Genomic DNA, 23,327 nt, shown 5'->3' on the forward strand with positions numbered 1-23,327 from the left:
ATTTTATATACATAAGAGAATGGAGTGCTGAACATAAAATTAAATTACTCACGTCCTTCAGAGATGGTGGTTTCCAGGTGAATCAAACCTGGCTCCTTGTCCAAACCCATTTTTGACCTGAAAGGCGGACAATTGTGTTTTAAAAAGGAAGCGTATACCCTTTTTACCCCCCTTGGTGCAACTTTAAAATTAAACGCTTCAGAATTAGACAAACCTATAAATGACATGAAATGATATACATAAGTAAGATGGCCAACAATAAACAAATAAAAAAACAATAATGAAAACAATTATTTTCACAATTACTAAATGATACAAATGTAAAGGCCCTCCCAAAGGGCTCTTCCCACCGTTAAAGATAAAGGAGAATGTTTACTGACATCATTAGCAGAGGAAAAGCCATTGGTTTTCTCTCGATTGTATAGATGGCCACAGACGGAATAGCATATAATCATTATGGTATATTATCCTTATGGCATTTAATATGTATTAAAGAGACTGAAGGATCACAGGAGAGGCAAAGACAGCAAGTACATGGAGCAGGAGATAAATGGGAGGGAGAGATTAATACAGACAGAAAGAGGGGACAAAAAAAGAAACTAAACATTTTTACAGGTTGCACACAAATAATAATATACAGACAACCTGTGTCTGTGTTCGGTTTGAGGCAGCAATAATGCAGGACTGTACAAGAACAAGATCATCGCAGTAGTGATTTTCCTGCATGTAACATTTGTGTGATGGCCTACTTATTGAAGCCTATAGTTAATGATTAGTCCAGATAGCTAAGAAGATAATAATACTAATAATAAAAATAATAAATGTTATTTATAGGCGCCTTTCTGGACACTCAAGGTCACCTTACTACAACAACAGTTAAAAACATACAAATACAATGTTAAGAACAACATAAAATAAAATAGAATAAAATTAAAAAGACGATGCAGTTATGGACAGAGTGAGTAGGCTTGTCTAAACAGATTAGTTTTGAGGCTGGACTTGAAATGTGTTTTCTATGTTACGGAGGTCAGCGGGGAGAATGTTTCAGAGCTGGGGAGCAAAACAACTGAAGGCTCTGCTGCCCATGGTAACGAGGCGGGTGGCGGGGACAGTAAGGAGGAGAGAGGAGGAGGAACGGAGAGAGCGGGCAGGTGTGGCAATGTGGATAATGTCGGTCAGGTATGGAGGGGCGAGGTCATGGATGGCTTTGAATGTGAGGAGCAGGATTTTATATTAGACACGATGTGTGATGGGGAGCCAGTGGAGCTGTTGGTGGACAGGTGTGATGCAGTTTATGGAGGGCGTGTGTGTGATGATGCGAGAGGCTGAGTTTTGGACCAGTTGAAGTTTATGGAGAGTTTTTTGAGAGTGACCGAACAGGAGGGAGTTGCAGTAAGTAAGAGTCGAGAGGTGATGAGGCTGTGTACGAGTATGGCAGTGGTGTGAGGGGTAAGAAGAGCGGAGCCGGTGGATGTTTCTGAAAAGGAAGTATATGCTGAGCGAGTGATGTGGTTGATGTGTGAGGTGAAGGAACGGGTGCTATCGAGGATGACACCCAGACTCTTGACCTGAGGGGAGGGAGAGATGGAAGAGCCGTCAAAGGAAATGGAGAAATTGTTTATTTTATTTAGGGTGGATTTGGTGCCAATTAGGTGGAGTTCAGTTTTATTGCTGTTTAGTTTGAGGAAGTTTGAGGTGAACCAATATTTTAATTCCTGGAGGCAGTTGGTTAAAGAGGATGGTGGGAGTGTGGAGTTTGGTTTGCTGGCGATATAGAGCTGGGTGTCATCCGCGTAGCTGTGAAAGTGAATGTGGTGCTTCCTGAAGATGTGACCAAGAGGGAGAAGGTAGATTAGGAACAGCAAGGGGCCAAAGACAAAACCCTGAGGAACACCTCAAGTGGGGGAAAGGGGCGAGATCCAAAACATTTGAGCTGGATGAACTGGGTACGGTCAGAAAGATAGGAACGGAACCAGGGAGAGGGGGGTCCTGGTGATACAGATGGAGGAGTGTCTGTCCAAGAGGATAGAGTGAGAGGTGGTGTCAAAGGCTGCACTGAGATCAAGCAGGAGGAGGATAGAGAGTGAACCGGAGTATATACTAGTATATACTATACTAGCGAGAATGATGAAATTATCACAAAGCGAGCTTTGACCGAGCAGGTGCAGATACGTTTTCCTCATTTAGCACCATTAAACTGTAGTGAGCGGAGACGACGACGTCATTCAGTCATTCATTTAATGTATAGGTGTCAAACTCCTCGATCCTCGAGGGCCGGCGTACTGCAGGTTTTGGATGTTTCCCTTCTCCAACACAGCTGATATATCAGCAGCTCCTCAGCAAACTCTGCCTAAGAATGATAACGATCCTGCTGATTGGAATCAGCTTGTGTTGGAAGAGGGAAACCTCCAAAACCTGCAGGAATGCGGCCCTCGAGGACCGGAGTTTGACGCCTATGATTTAATTTTCTAAAATACAAATCATTGGCACGATCATCTTTTAAAATATTTTTTGAGGTTGAAGTGGGCATACAGTATACATCTGTCACATGAAAATTAGGGGTGTGCTCAAAAAAATCAATACGGCAATACATTGTTGCGGGCCTCATTACACTACACATATCGATAGCAGTGTCAGAATTGATATTGCTCGTTAACTTTAAATAGGCAGTTAAAGCAAGGTTGCTTGCGCATGATCAGCAGCCCTTGAAGTTTCGCTCATGCACTAGCAGCAGGTGGTTTGGGACGTTTAGTTTGCATTGTACTTAACAAGCAGTCTTTGATGTCAATTGCCTTCAATTAGTCCACCTGTCGCATGAGCGCAGTGGAGTGGGGGAGCAGACGAAAGAAACATGAATGCCTTGGGTTTTTAGTTTGCATTGTTACCTACTTATTTATTTATTTTAAAGTGTACGTGTATGTGAAGTCTCCTTTAAAGGGACTATACCATGGTATTTTAAGCCCTTCCACAGTTAACGATAGGCATATAATGATGAAATCTTACCTTTGATACAATTGCGATGTAATTTCTTAGGAAATATGACTTATTTCGGTGGCTATTTTTCTTACCTGGAAGTCAAACGCTCGGCTCAGTAAAACCCCGCCTCTCCCCCTGTAGCTGCCGCGCACCTCTCATGACGTCATCCGAGCCGGCTGCTTTGCTTAAGTTTTAGGTCGATTTTTTAAATGGACTCTAAATTTCACGGGCGGCTAGATCTCTGCGTTTGGTCACGCAAGCCATCAATTCTTGAATAAACATCTGAAACAAAACGGGTCCCTGCCGCAAGTAATCATGGAAGAGGAGGGGAGTAGAGAGGTAAGAGGAAAGGGGGAGAAAAAAAAAAGCATCACAGCGGGTCGTGAACACGTGCCCAGTAGTTTATTGGCCGAACGTACTATCCACTACACCATCCATTCATTTAACACAATAGCGCAAATGTTTTACTTGTAGTTTACACCAGTGTCAGCCAATGGATTTTAAGACATTGCATTGCACTTTGGCATTGCTAATGTGAATAATAATTGATTGCTTTGAATTCATTTGGACACAATGTTTATTGATAAAGGCTACTTTTGTCATTATCCCATGGAGGGAGGTCTCAGAGAAAGTAGGCGTGCGGCGGTGGGGCCGCACGTAATGACGTCAAACCGTGCCAACAGCTCGTCGAGGGGCTGGAGCTTGGAGAGCAGAATAACCTAGAATTTCTCATACAGGGGCGAATGGAGGAAAATACAACTTTGGTCATGTTTTTGGTGAGGAATTAGCATTTTAACATGGCTAAAAACCTAGATTTTTCATGTTGCAGTCCCTTTAAAAATAGCGCAATAGTGATTGGATACTGTGTCTTGCTAAGAAAAATTAAAACAGGGGAAGAATAAACATGTATTTACTTATAAACTAAATTTACCAATTTTTCTATGTTTATATGAATGTATTACATGGAAAAAATGCTATTATTTCCCCAAATATTTCAAATAAGCACATTTTACAGCTGTAATTTAAATACTTTGATATTTTTACTCATATCGGCTCATGCCTGTTATGCATTCATGCATTCATTTTCTGTCTGTGAAAGCTGCTAATTGCTCTGCAGTGCTTGCATATTTAGAACAGGCATGCCGCTTGGTGGTAAACCAGAAGAGCTGCTAACAAAAACATTTTTGACATCCAACATAATGGACATATCATTTAGGTATACTGTACATATGACTGTTACACTAAAAATGCAAGTAGACTAATGTAAAATATTGGGATATGTATCGCCTTGAAGATCATGTATTGGGATACATATGAAATCGCGATACGTATCGTATTGTGACCCCTGTATCGTGATACGTATCGTATCGTGAGGTTGTTGGCAATACCCAGCTCTAGGGAAAATGATCGCTCCTCTCTCTCATCCTACGCTAGGGTGGCCATTTCCATAAGGTCAAAAAGGACATATTTAAAAAAAAAAAAAAAAGTGTTATTCGGTATAACGAGGGTAACTTTTCATGGCCTCGCTGTTTCGTGTATTTTTAGTGTAATTTTGCATGTATTTTTTTTGACAGTAATGTACCTATTGTATAAAATGTATGAAGGTTTGAACATTGAGAATGTTTAAACGTAAGAAAATGTAAATGCTTCAATGACAAAAGCGTATAAACTGTGAGAGGTTTTAGAGCCTTAAAACATTTATAATAAATGTAAAACAAAGCTATAACTACTTCGCGGATTTCATTTATTGCGGGTATTTTTTGGAACCTAACCCCAGCCGAAAACGAGGGAACACTGTACATCAGACTTGCATTGTATTTTCATCAACAATAAAGTTTTGCATAGTTTATAGATCATGTTTGTGTAATTAAATTGTAAAAAATATCAATAAAAAGTCAAACTTCTTTTTGACCATTCATTTAGTATACAGTACTATGTTTTTAAACCACTAAGCAGTGATATGCTTCTGTAAAAATACAACGTGCTATAAAACTTATTTTGAAAAGCAAAATAAAACTTATTGTGCTTCTCGCCTCTTGCTTTTATGCTTTTACAACCCTGTGTGATGTTCTGTGGCTGCTTTGCCCTGACTGCTCACATCCACATCATACCGGCAAAGCATGCAGAAACTGAAACCAGTCTTGACTGATTTTGGCCAGGAAGTTGTGCTCTTTCGTCCATTCAATATTAAAAGATGTCCGGCATTTTGGCATTTTTGCTAGCGCTGCCTTTTTTTCTTTTCTTGCTTGATAGCGCTGCTGTCAAAGAAGACGGCAAGGAAATGACGCAGTCAGATAGCCACACATTGAGCTTTGTTTACATTTATTGAACAATGATGTACGAGATTTTTAACTGAAGCCACTCTTGGCCAATCACAGACCACTTGGAACAAACGTGGGGTGGGGCTGATGTTGGGTCACGTAAACTCAACCGTGGCTCATTTTCTTTAAAAGGAGGACAAACCAACGCAGGACACATTACCTAAAATTAGGACTGTCCATCCTAAATCCAGACGCCTGACCACCCTACCCTACGCACAGTGCGTGATTCGCGTAAGTGAGACGGGCACTGCCTTCTATGTGCCACAACCACCGCTGCCATGATCCACAGGATCAAGGAAGTTTACACTAGCCTTCCATAAACGTTTGCGGCACTCAAACTCCATGTGGCTATTAGCGCTGGCGTGATTGAATTAGACACTGTTTATCAATGAGTCTCATTTGAATAGATGTGGGCAATTTTGTCTCCAAATGCGCGTGTTTAGTAGATAGGCGCTGCGCAAAAGCTACTCAAACCTTAAGTGGATCTAGCCCTTGGTGTCAGAGGCCAGAGCAGGTGAAGAAGTGATCTCTAAACGTAATTATGAGATGGAGCTGTTGCCAATGTAAACATTCATGGGAGAACTGGTTTTGTTGAATGTTATATCTTTTTAAAAAAAAAAAAATTTGCAACTTTGCTAATCGTTTAAATTGATGCAATGACGTTGAAATCCTTTTTTTGAAAGCATTGGTGGTATCAATGCTTTCAAAAATCACACAATTTTAATGCAAAATATTTTCGCTTCTGATCAAAAAGAATGTGACAGGGTTAGATGGAGGCAATTGATTCGCTGTGGCGACCCCTGAAGGGAAAAGCCGAAAGGAAAAGAAGAATCAAAAAGAATGTGACTACTGGGAGAAAAGAGAAAAAAACTAAAATTACACTTAAAAAGAAGGGGTGGGGGGGGGGTTGGGGCAAAACACTGTTGGCTACAGGTGATTAAGACTATCAGAAACAATATCACTGTACACATCTTTCAAACCTCCCTGCCTCTTCTGACCATCACATTGTGACATGTTCTCCCCCGTGCTTAAAGTTGCGGGATGCTTGGGACCCATTTTAATATGTTGTATTAAATAATATAACATACATGTCAAAATAAATACTTATTAGCAAAATATTTCATGATTTTAATTACTGTATGTGCCGAAATCCTTACAAGCCAAGTGAGCTCAGCAGCCAAGCAGCCTACAGCCATGTAAACAGTTACCTGTTGGCTCTGTGTGCATGTGTTTACTGATTCATTTCAATCTTTGGATTCATTTGGATTATGCCGTCACGTTGCGTTGCTGGCTTTTGTTCAAAGCGACGGGAGGATGGTGTGAGCCTGTTTTGGCTCCCCAGAGATGCACTTTTACGTGGAAAAGATGGAGACAGCACTTGCTACCAATTTAACGCCATTCAGAAAAGAGAATGAAACCGGTAACAACTAAAATATACTAAACAAAAATATAAACACAACACTTTTGTTTTTTATCCCTTTTTTTATGATGAACTCAAAGATTTCTAACTTTTTCGACATACACAATATCACCATTTCTCTCAAATATTGTTCACAAATGAATCTAAATATGTGATAGTGAGCACTTCTCCTTTGTTTAGAGAATCCATCCCACCGCACAGGTGTGCCATATCAAGATGCTGATTACACCATTATTGCACAGGTTTGCCTTAAGGCCTAGATACACCAATCCAACGTCGGCCAAAAGCCCAGACGTCGGCATGTCACATAGAAAAATGACGGAAATACACACCGACGGAAATACACACCACCTTATATCGGTGTTGAGAGCGGCGCTGGGATAAATGCGGCGGTCAGCTGGTGAAGCGAAAACGGGCGCTGGAACAAACTTCGTCCCCTTCTCGTTCCCGAAAGCATGGATGTACTTCGTTGTGGCGTATCCTGGACCCTGTCGACTCCTGGCTGGTACCGATTGTCGGTTCACCTGAAAAGCTTCGGCCGTGCTGCCCTTCGCGTTTTGGACGCGGTGCCGACCTCCAGCTTCTGAAGGAGCTTCCTCGAGATGATTGAATTACTACCATCTGGCTCAATGGCTCTGCTTACTTGGACGCTCCAAGTCGGGCTGAGGTGGAGGAACGGCAACTATTTAAAAAAATATATATATTTTTTTATGTAAACAATGCCCCTTTATCACATCAATCACAGCGTTGAAGTCACCTTCTTTGAAGTCAGTCAAACTGTCACTGTGCTGTACTGTGTCCTTTACTGACTTCTAAAATACAATAAGGACTTTTTAAACGACTTTGCAAATCTTCTTGCTGAAATCATGCTGAAATATGATCATATCCTCTTTATGGGGGACTTTAATAATCAAGTGTGCTGTCCTGAAAAACCATAAAGTTGAGTTGAGTACAGTTTATCCGTGTTGTCATTTGCTCTCCTTGCCCCGTGTGCTGATTTGCTAGCTAACAGCCAATTACAGTGATCAAATGCCCCCGATGCCGATTCAACATGTTGAATTTGCTGAAAACCCCCCACCGAAGTATTCCAACTCGATCCGACTTCACAACAGCATTTTATACACTGATCACTGATACACTGATACACCAATCCGACTCCCGACGTCGGATTGGTGTATCTAGGGCTTTAGATTTTGAAAAACATTTATTCTTATTTGACATCTGCCCGTCGTAGGGAAAAACAAGACAAAACAAAACATCATTGCGAATGAATCGAAGATCAGCTGTATTATTCAAATCACAAAATTAGAGTGTCAGGTAAGTAATGCAGAAGAACTGTGTTTTGAAAGAAGCAGGGATGCACTGCAGCCGAATAAATACAAACACTGGGTTGCCATCTGTTCATCCATCCATTTTAATCCTTAAAAAGGACATTAGCTACCAGCTTGTGATATATTGTCACATTTTAAGATGACAGTAGTGGCAAATGGTCAGTTGTCTGTTATTCATCATTGTTAGCAAATGCTGTGCTCTTTGAGAGTGAACGGTTTCTGGCAACGTGAGTTAGGGTGTTAGGGTTATGATTCACCACTTCTGTGAAGCTGATGTCATATAGTTTGTTAAAGCCATTTATATCAATATATATAATATAATTGTTTCATATCACATCCTTAACTACTTTTTTGATTCAAAGAAACGCACAAGAATTTCAATGGGCTTATACTGCTAAGTATTTGTGCAAATAACAAATAAAGTCTATTCATTCATTCATTATTCATTCACATAACAGTTATGGCAAGTGGCTTATGGCTTCAGTGAATTACACACTACAAACATTGGGATCAGAGGTGGGATGAGCAGCATGATGTAATCCTTATGTGAAATAGATCATCTGATCCTGATAGAAGCAGTGATGAGGCATGGAGAAAAAAGAAAACGCACAAGTGAGGAGGCCAGAGTCACAGAGTGGCAGTGCACCAAAGTACTAAAGATAACAATTAATCAAACTTTTTATCATGATCCCTTTTGGCTGCAACCATTAAACATGCAGTCTATGATGTTGAAGCTGCTAGCAAAATGTATGGGATGTAGCTAGGGTGGCCAGACGTCCGGATATAGGCCGGACAAGTCTTACTTTTCAGTGCCGTGTCCGGCATTCTGCGCAACATTGAGCCGGACGCTGGTTTGTCCGTCTTTAAAGAAAATGAGCCGTGGTTGATCTTATGTGACCCAACATCAGCCCCACCCTCATTTGCCACAACTGGTCTGTATTGGCCAAGAGTAGCTTCAATTAAAAATCTCGTATATCATTGGTTCAATAAATGTAAACAAATCTCTACGTGTGGCTCGCCGCCTTCTTTGACAGCAGCAAAAAGGCAACGCCGAAAGGCTCCAATCTCGTCTGTCCACAAATCTGTGAAATAAATCCTTAAGGAAATATCTCTTTTCACAGATCTCATTGTATGTTTTGTTAATCAACGGCTTGAACACGCAAATAGTAAGAATCCTTCATCCAACAGTACATAACTCCATATATATTTACCTTCAACATTGGAGCGCAGTTGTAATAACCTAGGGGGATCGATTCGTCCATTACGTTACAAGGCCGTCAAAATGTTCAACATCCTCATTGTCTACAAACATATTTCTTAACAGTATGTCACTGTCGACTCGCTACACTGATTCGAATTCCTCCCGTGCTGTCGTTAATCGCGTCATTTATTTCATAACTCCCGCGAATCTGTGTCAACCATAAATGCTTGAATAAAATTCCAGGAAATGCTACGATGTCTGCATATTCTTTTTTTCTTTCTTTCTAAAGAACTCAGCATTGTTTATTCGGTAAACTTACCGATTTAACTCTTGTGCATATTCTGATGAATTTAATCGGCCGTGAGTGTGACCCCACCCAGTGTATATATATAAGTGTGTGTGTGTGGTGCATTAAAATTGGGGGCAGGTGAACCGGAGCAGAGGGAAATGATATCCCCATGCTCCGATCCACCCGCCTCCCAGGCATGTCAATGAGCGTATGTGGTGCATTAAAAGAAATTAATGAGGGGGGGTGCACACGGACAGGGGACCGCAGCTCTGCTCCATGCTGCGGCCTGCCCCAACCGATGCCCCCCCCCCCCCCAGTTGTGTGGTGCATTAAAATTGGAGGGGAGCTGCAGGGTGGAGACACCCGTCTCCACCCTACCCCACTACCCCCCAAAGTGTGTTATGTGCCCTCTATGTCTAAAATGTATTGTGCAAAACTAGTGCAGTGAGTTAAGAGGGGCGACCAGCTGGGCCCCCCCCAACCGGGCGGGGGCGGGAGGCGCACCCGCCCACCAAACCCCCATTCCAGTCATGATGCTTTGAACTGTGGAGCACTTCCACCGCTTCCCTGCTTTGAAGAAACAGGAACAAGCTAGGTTTTTCCAGCTTTCCAAGACGTGTCCGTGGCATCTCAAACCCTGTGAGAGCCAAGAGCCGAATGGACGGCGTCTTCTCAGTTGGAGTAACCCCAGGCCACTTGATGTTTTGATGTGAGGTCTATTTCATTCAGCAACTCCAGAAAATAACTCTTAAGTTTAACAGTCGTGCTCTTTCTTGACTGGCTAGCAACAGCGCAAATCTGGCTAGGGTTGGAGTAAAGCGATGTCACTTTACAATCGATGCGCGTCCGAGAACTTAACAAAATAAAAGCATTCAACGTCGTTCAAAGGACGCACTATAACACAATTTAGCAGTGATGAATTAAATAATGCATATATTTGTGGGGACTGGCGTCAAGCTGTATTTTACAATTTTTCAAAATGTGCAGAAGTTTGCAACTTACTTCATGTTAAAAATTAGATAGCCCTTAATGTGAAAAGATCTTTTATGTTCCGTTTCGAGTAAAGTTGAGTCATTTTACAATGTGCATCCATTCTATAACGTTAACAATTCTTCCCATTTTTATGTTAACAAGAGAAATATTGTATACTTGATTATAAATTTAGATATAAAATGTGCGATTATTTTGCTATTAATCGGCAGTTAATTATTGAAGTCATGCAATTAACTACAATTAAAAAAATTTATTGACTGACACCTCGAGTCAAAACAAAACCAAATGACTTATCCGCTCTTGCGGTTTTAAAGGGAGAAGATCGCTGAAGTGCTTTGACGATAGAAGCGCGGTCGCGCACTCCCGGCCTTAATGGGTTAAAAACATGGTAGTGTAAATTAAATAAATTGTCAAACAGAAGTTTGACTTTTTATCGGTATTTTTTACCATTTAGTGCAAAAACATGCTCTATAAACCATGCAAAACTTTATTGTTGACGAAAATACACCACGGATCTTATATACAGTGTTCCATCGTTTTCTGCTGGGGTTAGGTTCCAAAAAATACTCGCAATAAATGAAATCCGCGAAGTAGTTATAGTTTTTTTTTAAAACATTTATTATAAATGTCTTAAGGCTCTAAAACCCCTCACCACACAGTTTATACACTTTTTTCATCGATGCATTTACATTTCAACAACACGTTTCTCTCTTGCCTATTCTCAATGTTCAAACGTTCCTAAATTTTAAAAATAGTCACATTAATGTAAAATAAAAAAAAGCATACAAAATTGCACCCCCCCCAAAAAAATCTGCGAAACTACGAGGCCGTGAAAAATTAACTGCGTTATAGCGAGGGAACACTTACTATTTTTTTGAAATATTTCCTCCTTTTTTACCTTATGGAAGTGGCCATCCTAGTTCTAGCTCAGTGGTAGAGCGCATTGCTTAGCGTGTGAGGCCCTGGGTTCAATCTGTTCAATTTGTTGCTCTTCAACCAGCATAACAAGGACAATCATAGATAAAGCAATAATATAGAAAGGAGTTTCCCGAGAATTTTTTTATTTTGGCCAAACGTTTCCGCTAGCAATAAGGGGTGTTTCCTTGATAGGTTTTAAAACTTGGCTCAAACATTTCCACTACCATAATGAACCTAAACTTATGTTGCTATATACTTTGAGCCTCACCTCCCCTCATAACCCTGACCAAAGCAACACCCCTTGAACGTGGACGTGATGTACTGTAGACTATACAATTAGCCACGGCTGCTACGTTGGTAGCATGGCTTATTCATGATGTGAAGTTGCCCAACATGGACTGTTACTGATTTTAGTATTTTTGGGGGAATATACAATCATTTAAAAATACAAGAGAGGTGATTAACTTACCTGACGACCCGGTGAGAGCGACAACATTAGGCATGGTTTTCCAGGCCCAGCGATGCAATCGACCGCAGAGAAAATAACCATTACATACTTTGATTTGTCATGAGGGCTGTCTAATTCCTTCTTTTTTACTTTTGCTGCTTAGCAGAGTTCAATAATTTGTGAAAACAACCAGTGCGACGGGGCTCTGTGGCAGTAGCAAGCAGACTGCTTGGCGTAGCGTGTGACTGCATGTGTGCAGACGGTAAAATGATTGATAGGCTACTAGTGTGTCACACTTTCTGTCTCTCCAGTCTCTCAGTGGCCAGTTTGGATATGACCAAGGAGGGAAGATTTTTCTAAAGACCATTTTAATTAAAAAACAAACAAGCAAAAAAACATTCGACTGCCGGGTCATCCAGTTATAAGATGCATGACTTTTGTTCACCTTTTTTAACACTGCAAACTCTGTCTTTACATTAACCTGATTGTCACCGATATTTCGATTTAAAATGTCGGCTCTGTTACATATTGCTCTGAAGTCTACTATGTCACAATTTTGTAAATATACTTTTTTCTCTCTCCCTCACAAATCTGTATTATTGGTTAGTCTACACGTGTGCATGGTATTTTTGCAAATTACTGACCAATCTAAAGTGTTGAAAATGGCTTGGCTCTCATTAACGATGCAATATTGTTAATGGTTGAACAAACATGCGATTTTTGGCTGAAGTGATCATTTTGAAGGTATGAGGATTTCGCCAGATGCCAGCAATATATAAAGTAATCAACCACTTTCTCAACCAGTATTCAGCCAAACACTGCACAACTTGTTTGACACAAATCTCAGCACTTACCAGTAAAAACGATTTGGAGTCACTTTCTCATGCACCAGTTGCCACCTCCTCCCAAACTCCACTGAGCTGTAGAGCTGTATGCAACACAAACCAGTCATAATGTAATGTAGTTACTTTTTGTGTATTTAACAGTATTGGCAGAACACATCAACACCACACAGTACCTCAAAACAATTTCCATCACTCTTTTTTTTTTAAAGCAACAAAACAGATATCACATTCTGTCCCAAAAATTAATGAACTGTATAATCGTATACATGAAAAGAAAAGGGGGAACAAAGTACATCTTGTCATATACTGTGTAATTGTATTTTATGTTTTATACAACAATTAGCCTTTTATAAAAGAAGGCCGTATGTAGGTGGTGAACAAATTCAAGGGGGCGGGCCCGGATGGGTAGTTGGGGTGAAGATTGCGAATATTTTAATTAGCAGGAATGGACAACCAGTTTTAAACTTTGAGTGTTGGCAGAGAGTTCTCTTATGGGAATATGAATATGGTCGACACTTGGTAGTGCTCAAAAGAAAAATAAGACACAATTGTAAGTTGTACGGGCAGCACAGTGGTTAGCAAGTCTGCTAATATGTTCTGAGGATTAGGGTTTGAATCCCAACAGCAGATTTTCAACGTGGCGTTTGGATGTTCTCCCTGTGTTTGCATGGGCCTCTCTGGGTAATCTGGTTTCCTCATACACCCCAAAACAACCATGTTAGGTTAATGCGTAGCCAATGGACCACTGTAGCCATAAAAAGGGTGAACAACAAGATGGAGGACTTGAGATCCTCCTCATTGCTTGAGTAGCAATCTTTTCATATCAGGTGAGTCAGTTACTGAATCAGTTAGTTATGTTGATGTAGCTTGATTGAATAGTTATTAAATGAAGGCAAAGGACGTGATTGGACACTTTGTATGTACATGGTGGAATAAGCAGACTAGGCAAGTTACCAAACACATTTTCATGCGTTTCATGCTCCTACAGTTTAAGAGATATTACACAGTTTAATTTAATAACTGACCAACACCATAAAGACTTTTTACAGCATAAATGACAGCGGCGGCGGTGTTTAGAGAAATAGTCACATGATGTTCGGATATCTATTAACGACACTAGGTGTGAATCAGAGCGAGAATTAGGCACATGCCGGAGTGGAAGGGGGGTTGGGGCATCACTGGCAGGGTGAGGAGGGGCTCCCAGGTGGTGGCCGTGGCAGTGGAGACGCACTGCTTTTTGGTGTTGAGTGAAGGCATTATTTGATTACTTTATTAACTCTTTCACTGCCAGACGTTTTCAGAAACGGGATGTCGCCAGTGCCAGCCGATTTAAGCATTTTGACTGATCTTTCAAGGTCCACAGAAAATGTTGTGTTTGGGCTATGGAAACATTGGATACTACCAAATGAAAGATTGGACTCTCATCTTTCATCAGAAAAAAAAGTTTGTTTCTACCTTATTCCGTTCTTCAGTAATCAACAATAGAAAATGGTTACTTTCACCGAAATGCTCTGTTTTGAAACAAAAAGCGGAGAAAAAGAGCTTTTTGTGAAACGATGTTATTTCATGCACTCTAGTGAATTGTACACTTCTTTTTGTCCATCACAAACACCTAAATAGTACTTTACTTCTGTAATACACCACCAACAACAATGAAAAAGTGTTTTTAGTTTGCAAAATACGTTTATTTCCATTCAACAGTGTAACAATTTGACAAAACAATTTCGCAAACTATTTACAAATGTGTGCAACTGTGGTACTATTTACAATTATGTGGATGTTTCAAATACAGTTTTTCTTTTTGTAACGCTCTCCTGCGTGCAAGGAGACGCAGCCGGATTTGGACAACAGATTACTTTCACTTTCCATTGTCCGTTTCGCATGCAGACGGCCTTTTTTTCCGGGGAATAGCAAGTAGCAGACTGTACACACTCCTCCGATGAATATGCATTGGACTCGGGCACTCTTCGTCGTCCGATTGAACGTCCACCTGAGCGTGCTTGGTTGTGCTCCGTGTTTTCCGGTGTTGGCATCGCTAGCCCGTGAACCTTTTATGATGTCGTCATAGCCGCCGCGTCAACGCTTCCAACTTCGCCATCAACCTCGGAGTCACCATCATCATCATCGATGATGATCATCGTCGTCATCAATGTGCTCTTTATAGCGTTGGTCGATGCTTTTCGTCTTTGAAAAAAACGGCTCGACCGTGAGCTGCTTGCAAACCGGTCGCCATTATGGCTTCTTCAGCCATTGTCCCCCTCAACACTCTAGCCCCGCCTCACGTCTTCTGCTGACGCCTACTCAATCTTGTCAAAAGAGAGTCATTGCTGCCATCTAGGGGCCAAAAATAGTCATTAGGCTCACTAGACCTGCTTGAAACTTTCAACACAGCTGGGGAAGGCTTTCCTCCACCCGTCTCAAAAAATAAAAAATTGGATGACGTCTTTTAACGTCATTGGCGGCCCTCCGTAGGTTTTTACTTGACGTCTTTTAACGTCAGTGGCAGTGAAAGAGTTATGTGTAATCTTTTGCGTGTTCAAATAAATCAGAATTGAGATCTCATGAAAAAGTTTCCCTTGCAAGGATTTTATTAAGAGCTCTTAAGACACAGGAAAAAAGCTTACATTTGAAAGGTGATGTTAAGCTTCCAGTGTGTCGAATATGGAAAGACACTGCATTTAATAGGGGTGTTAGAAAAAATCTATTCGGCAATATATCGCGATATTACAGCTCGCCATTCTCGACTTAATATGCGGCCAAATCGATTTTTAAACATCATTTTTTTATGGGAATATTCAACAAAACATCTTACTTAGGTTTAGGATTTACACATTAAGCATGGAAGAATGTTATATTTATATAGCCTTAATATTTGATTTCAGTGCTGTTCAAACATGAAACAGACTGCAACCTGAATTTTCAGATAAATAAATACATTTTCATACAAATCTTACAGTGTACATGTACAAGTTTACTGATTAGTATTTTCTAAATTTGAGGTTTTTTTTTAAATCGCAATAATCAATTTATAGATTTGTATTGGGATTAAATGGTATCAAATCGAACCGTGACCTTTGAATCATGATACGAATCGAATCGCCAGGTACTAGGCAATTCACACCCCTAGCATTCAATAATGTTAAAAAGGTTTGCACCTCCTCAACAGTCCAAGCATTAATCTGTTTGTAAACCATTATTGTCCTCTCTTCATCGTTAATGGCAGTTGTTTTCCCGATGATGATGATGGTTTGCGCAGCTGCGCATTGATGATGATATGTCTCGAACCAATCATTGACCTCCAAAATAATTACGTCAAGTTTTAGAACTGGGCTACTTTTTTTTTAGAACTGTAAAGGAGCATGTACCAGAAAAAGCGAGTAGAGTAAAGCCGGGTAGATTTGTTGGTGGAGACGTGGCTTTTGCAGAGTAGAGTAGATACCGGCGGTAGAAACAAGGCTTTAGTTAGCAATTTACTTAGGCCCTGTTCACACGGAAGCAAAGCCAAAAGAATCTTGTACGCACAGAAACGTTTCAAGACATGCGTGTGTCCAAAAGAAAACGCTGAGGACGTTTTACGGCTGTATTATATAGCGGCACGGTGGCTGACTGTTTAGCATGTCCGCCTCCCAGTGCAGAGGACGTGAGCTCGAGTCTGGGCTTCGGCCTTCCTGGGTGGAGTTTGCATGTTCTCCCCGTGCTTGCGTGGGTTTTCTCCGGGTACTCCGGTTGCCTCCCACATTTCCAAAGACATGCGTGGCAGGTTAATTGTATACTGCAAATTGTCCATAGGTGTGATTGTGAGTGTGGATGGTTGTTCGTCTATGTGTGCCCTGTGATTGGCTGGCAACCAGTTCAGGGTGTACCCTGCCCACTGCATGAAGCCAGCTGGGATAGGGTCCAGTGCCCTCACGACCCTTGTGCTGTACATGTCTTTACTATGGCTAAAAGCAAAAAAAAAAAAAAGAAAAAGAAGCAAATTTTGCATGTATAGGTCTTTTGAAGGGTCAGTAACGTGAAAGTCAACTTTTTGGAGCTTTTAGCCATGTTAAAATGCTAATTCCTCACCAAAAACATCACCAAAGTGGTGTTTCCCTCCATTCACCCATTTCTCCGCATTCCTGCTTTCCAAGCACCAGCCACTCCAAACCCAGGAAAACAACTGGGTCTTCACTTATCTATGTACATAAGTGAGGACCTACCCTATGAGAAATTCTAGGTCATTCTGCTCTTCAAACACCAGCCCCCCAGAAAACGAGCGGGTACTAAATCATTGACGTCACACGCCCACTTTCTCTGAGACCTCCATGCTCGCAGGATAGTGATAAAAGTAGCCTTTATCAGTAAACATTATGTCCAAGTGAATTCAAAGCAATCAATTATCCATCATATTTGTAATGCCAAAGTGCAATGACAATTAGCCGTCTTAAATTCCCAGAAAGGTTACATGTGCTGCGGCTGACACTTGTGTAAACTAAATACAAGTAAAAACTTTGTGCCATTAAAAACTATATGAACGAATGGTATAGTGATTAGCGCGTTAACCCTGTAAGTAGAAGGTCCCAGCTTCGAACCCCATGCTAGGTTTTTTCTTTTTCCGCCCCCCCCTCCACTACGATTTCTTGCGGCAAAGGAGCCGTATTGTTTCAAATGTTTATTCAATTCAATCAGTTCATTCAATTTCCACATTTAAAGAAGACGACGTTGTACTGCAAAGACTGTCCTGTCTAGCTGTAGCCACTCGGAACAGTGAACAGACATCCGGAGATTAGGGGGCGGTGCTGGCAGGATGTGCACAGTAGCCTAGGATGAGGAGAGGCGGGGTTTTACTGAACCAGACGTCTTAAGTAAGATAAGATTAACTAATACAAGGTAAAATTGAATCATTATATTATATGCATACTGTATAGTTAACTGTGGAAGGACATACCGTGGAAATACCGTGCCCCTAAATGCCCCTAAATGAGCAAATTTTGTCCAAAGAGCACCATACTTCATTTACTGTTTATACTAATTAGCCCTTGGCTTTAAAAATCTAAATTATATTGTTTTTTTGTGGCGGCCGTGGATCAGGGTGTAGAGGCGGTCGTTCAGTAACCAGAAGGTCGGCTGTTCGATCCCCGCTCTCCCCAAGTCATGTGTCGTTGTGTCCTTGGGCAAGGTACTTCACACACATTGCCTCCAGTGCTACTCACACTGGAGTATGGAAGGTGCGAATGTGGTGGTGGTTGGAGGGGCCGTAGGCACACACTGGTAGCCACGCTTCCGACAGCCTGCCCCAGGGTAGCTGTGGCTACTTAATTAGCTTGGCGCCACCACAGTGTGGATGTCTAAGTGCATGAATAATGTAACTATTGTGAAGCGTCTTTGAGTATCTGATTAGATAGAAAAGCACTATATAAATACAATGCATTATTATTATATTTGTGAAAGCATTTAGGATTAGACAGTTTAGACAAGGTATTTCAATGACCAGCGTGGCTTTGTCTTTCTTTAATATACCAATAGTCTTGTTCATTTGTGTAGCTCACGTGATAGGTTTGGCATTAAAAGAAATGCAATGCTGTATTAAGCAGATGCAAGCAAGAAGGCAGAGAGGCTGGGCGGGTCCGAAGTCACTTTGGCTAATTATTTTTGTGGAAAGAATAACTGGGTAGTCAAGCAAATGACAGCCAAGTGCCAGAGAGCAAGAAGTGGAGTAGAAGGGGGTTGAGAGTTTTACAACCTCACATTTTGAAAAGGTCCCTCAATCAACAAATGCACCATCACTGCCAAAAAGGTTGTGAGAACATTGAAAGGGAAGCAATTTTTGGGTGGCACTGAGTCAGTGACCTGGCAAAATGGGAGTGAATATACTGCAGTTAATTGATTTATTATTATCTCATCACTAATGAGAAATTGTTTTTGGACATTTTTTTTTTACATGCCTGTGTAAATGGATTGAATGATTTATTAACTATAACATAACTTTTTTTTCCCTTTCCTTTTCTGTCTGTGTGTGTGTGTGTTTGTGGCAATGCAGTATGTCCTTTTCGATGTACAAACATATTGGTCGCATCCATTAGGATACCGGCCACTTCAAATGTTGTACTATAGACCCTTTAATAATTTATCCCCCATTAATGAAATATTTATAAATAATCTACTTCAGATTAATGACACCTATTTTTATTAACAGCAATTCACTGTTACTAACGTATACTATTAATCACAGATAAAGCTTCTTTTGTGGCATTCAACAAGAATGGCTTCACCTGTTAATCTTGGCTAAAAATTCCACAAAAGCACATTCAGCATAATATCATGAACTTGCGTCAAGAGTCAAACCCAAGGCAACAGTGCTAACCACTTTGCAACACTGAAATCACAACTATTTTTGCACATAACACTCAAATGTACGTGTGTCTCATTTGCAAATGTGTGGGTGAAAATAGTGAACGCATACCTGTGCACAATCTCCATTTTATCATTTTATTTTTATTAAGTCACTCTAGGTGGATATATGTGCCACAGATTATACACCACATCCCCCGCCACAATGTTTATCAATGATCCTGATGATCAATAGCTCTATACCATGGATTGTGGCACTAACCAGATAAAAGGCCAATATATGAATATTTACAGACAGAAATTGAGGTACCTATAGGTCAGTGGGAAGTTAAGCAGATATAATTTGGCGGTTAAAGCAAATCTAGGAATATTTGGCACATTGCAGCTGTTGTGAGTGTTTATGATGCAAACAAGACCATGCCAGAAATGAAATAAAGTTGCTGCTCGAGGTTGGAGGTAAAAATAAATAAAATTCATCTCATAGCCAATGCATGAATGTCACACGTGGTGAGCAATGGCACTTATTAGCCTGGAAACCAAACACATCGCTTCACCAGCAAGTGAATCTGGGCACAGTCACTATGAAGCGCAATTCAGAGGCCGGGCAAACCTGACCAAACAGATAGTGAAAAGATCCAATCACCAATAGCATAACTCAAATTAACAGCCACTAGCCAATCAGAGGCAGAGTAGGGCAGGTCTTGTCTTGAAGTAGCGTGATGGCAAATTCAAATTCGTGACCCGCACATCTTCAAAGATGGAAGGGAATATCATTAACCCATTAAGGCCTAAAGCGCCTGGCAAAACATGCCTCTAAAACCTATGGTTTTAGTTTGTTTTCATGTAGTTTGTTGTCATTTCTAGACATGAACACACGTCTTTCTTTTTTTTTAAATACATTTTCAATTACATAATCAATCTTGGGGGGCGACGTGGCCCTTGCATTTAATGATACCTGCGTGGAGAGACGCTACGTTATTCGCCTTCAACAGTAGTAGTGTAGTAGGACATCTCAATTATACATAGAAAAAACTCATTCATTGCATCAAACAGAAAAAAAAATAGCACATTGCACGGGATAATTGAAAACATTTTATAATTTATAGTATTACTGTTGATGTTTTATTTGTTTCTGTAACAGCCTCGTGTAAACTGAAGTGTCTCGTCACTCAACTCGACCATTGTTGCGTACAAGGTGCTGTGTACATGGAGTAAAAATACGTCATGGAATAAAGACAGGTAAAAATATCATCAAAGCTCAGATGACTGACGAAAAGAAAGTAAAACTGCTACACTGAATATTCTTGTACAGTGTTCTGTTCCTGATATTTAAAGTTAATAATGCACTGATACAAACAACGACGAATGCAAGAACTTGTCAGCAAAAACTTAAAAATAAATAAATAAATAAAACTGCAAATGAAAAAACACAATAATGTAAATTGTTCATTTCATTTAAAAAAACATGATGACACATTACTTCCGTGCAATGTCATGCATTGCGTGCGCACTCCTGCGGTGAGGGAAAACAATATTTGAGGGAGCAACTATGATGACATCTGAAACCTGTCCAGCTTGATCTGAGGAACTAAACATGAACCCCTGCTGGACTGCGTGAAAGATTAACTATTTTCCTGTTAAAGAAGTCAAACAAGCCTGAAGTAATTCCCTTACCTTTTGCTCATGACTATAAGCCAGAATCCAGTCCTCTTGTTCGGGATGGAAGAGCAGGCTGAGGATATAAAAGTTCAGCCGGTACTTCTGGTATGTTGCTCCTTCATCAGAACTGATTAGAAGACTGTTCTCCACTTCAGTATCCGTTAAGAGCATAATCTTTGGAAAGAATGAGATACAGTACTTAATGCAACAAATTAGGTTTGCAACAATTTGTTTTCCTTCAATAAAGTAGCTGTGGAACTTATTCAAATTTCTGATGTTCATTCATTCCTTCACATAGCTCTAATTTCATAAGAGGTTCCGTCTTTCCAGCCGAGGTCAGGCAGTTTTGTATGCCAACACACAACACTGTACAGTGCACCAATGTAAGTAATGCGCAACTGTACTGATATGTACTGTATTACTTTATTTGATTTCAGTGTTAAAATGGCACCATTGTCTGTATTGCTTTATGAAGGGGAATTGATGGAATAAAAAAAAGATTGTTGAAATGGGACAACTTGCAAAACTTGAGCAACTTGTGAGTCATTCAGCCACACAGAACTGGCGATACTGTAGTGGAGGTTCCACTGTACCTTAAGACACACACTGATGTATGTGTAAATGATTATCGGCGGGTTGTAACTTTTTCAACCTCATCACAGACAAATACATTTCATTTCTCTGTCCTGGACATGCCACAGCGGGGGTCGGGGGTACACGTGCCAAGAGACGTTCTATCTCATCCCCCACAGACCTCCAACCCCCACCAGCACTGACTGACACACACAAAAAGTAAAAACCTTTTCAGAAACCTGACTGTTTTATTTTGCAACAGAATAATTAATTATGAAAGTTTATGTGTCTGCCATTTTCAAAATGTTGACTCCATTAAGTGTCGTGAAGATGTCTCATTTCAGTGGCATACTCTGTACTTACTGTAACTCCCACTTGTGTGCATGTTTAACAGTTGTAAGCAATGTAACATTTATTTTGATGTGTTCAACTGTACGTGTTTGCATTGATTGAATTTTGACCTTAGAATCTCGTTTAACATGGGGTCCCAATTCAATTTGATGATTTTTCACAAAAGTCCAAAGTCAACCTGGTAATTTTCCAACGTCTCTATTGAATCCGAGACCGGACCTTTGGTGAGAACGCCAGCCACTTTAGTCGATGGGAGAATCTGCAAAGCCAAAAAAGTGTGCAACAGTGCGCCTTTTCTGACTTAAGCATGCCCCTAAGTGTGTTGGAAGGGTCCATAATCATTTGTCCTTCAATTCACAATAGGTGTATTTTTTTTTTTATCAGGAGATAAATGTATACAGCTTAGGTAAACCAACTAGAGGGCACAGCTCTTTTTTTGTTTGTTTGTTTTTACATTTCCCACAAAAGCCTCGTGGCCCAGTCAGTGGAATTGCATTTAGAAGCCTCTGCCTTTTTGCCTGCATTCCACCATGACGAGCGCCTATCACTCGTGACACCAGTAGCCAATTTAAACAGCAAACTTGGAACTTGTGAATCTCCTTCTGTAATGTACACTCTTGACATTTCTCTCTTAAATAAACAATTGATTTTTTGAAAGTTACAGAGCTGAGTTTCCCTCATTTTAAATAAACCCTCAAGCAACATTTGGTTTAGTCATTTTAGCTGTGTAAATCATCTGCGGGCTTACTGGAGCAAGACAAATGTAGTATCAGAAAGAACCATGTCCATTTTGTTTTTTGTTTTTCAAAACAAAAACATTGATGTGCTGCAAGTAATTGACACTAATATACAGAAGTACTACAAGTTATTTAAAGTTATAATTTTAAAGATAAATATTTTTTTTCTTTATTTTTTTAAGGTGTGACACTGATTTGTGTGGAGGTCATTTTTTGTCAGTAGATGGTAGATTTCTGGCTCATTTGTTTTAAATTCATGATGTTTTGTTATTTGTCAAATTGTATTTATTGAAAAATAACTGTTAAAGTGAATGATTTTATTTATTTATTTATGGGCGGCATTGTCCCAAGATGGCAATCCTGTGACGAGGTTACTTCTCATTGGCTTATAGCGCGCATGAGCCATCTAGTTTTTTAGTTTTCTTTTAGAAATCTGTTAGCGGATGCAGCACATTCTTAGTGGATTTGGCCCAGATTGTGCAAACACATTGTACACAGCCCCCCAGCTTTTTGTGTCTAGGGAAACTATAGGACATCACCACAAACAGGCTGAGCACACCTCCCAACATGGAGGCTTGCCATCAGGAGACACAAGAGTTAAACTTAAAACACTAAAAGACAAAAGGACAGGGACATGAAGGACTGAAGGACATGATGAGAAATATAATAAAATATAGGGATGGGCAACTAATGATACCATGCACCTGTATTGGACCGATACCCGGCCTTAATTCAAGATATCGGTCCTCGCAACAGTGGTCGATGGCCAATGATCAGGGCCTAGGTATTGGAAGAATACAAAATTGCCATTAATTTAAAATCCAATATGGTCTCTCTCTCTCTCTTTCTCTCTGTGGGGTTGTTCACTTCAGTGAAAGTTCAAAAACAGCTATTGTTTTACATGTCCTTCAATCAATCAATCACCCTATGCATGT

General features: G+C 40.4%; 1 protein-coding gene across 5 annotated transcripts in view; it reads right to left on the reverse strand.

Moving 5' to 3' along the window:
* sorcs1 (sortilin-related VPS10 domain containing receptor 1) overlaps positions 1–23,327 on the reverse strand; it is a 258,319-nt gene that overhangs the window by 86,219 nt on the left and 148,773 nt on the right. For all 5 annotated transcript variants that reach the window (XR_013294726.1, XR_013294727.1, XM_077570250.1 and 2 more), the window contains exons 4-6: positions 20,747–20,905; positions 12,752–12,825; positions 53–117 (exon numbers count right to left, since the gene is read on the reverse strand). Coding sequence is in view for 3 of the 5 variants with exons in the window: in XM_077570250.1 (XP_077426376.1) it covers positions 53–117; positions 12,752–12,825; positions 20,747–20,905 (298 nt within the window). In the remaining 2 variants the exon portion in view is untranslated. The remainder of the gene's footprint in view (positions 1–52; positions 118–12,751; positions 12,826–20,746; positions 20,906–23,327) is intronic.

Source organism: Vanacampus margaritifer, chromosome 7, assembly GCF_051991255.1.
Source record: "Vanacampus margaritifer isolate UIUO_Vmar chromosome 7, RoL_Vmar_1.0, whole genome shotgun sequence".
Lineage (NCBI taxonomy): Eukaryota > Metazoa > Chordata > Actinopteri > Syngnathiformes > Syngnathidae > Vanacampus > Vanacampus margaritifer.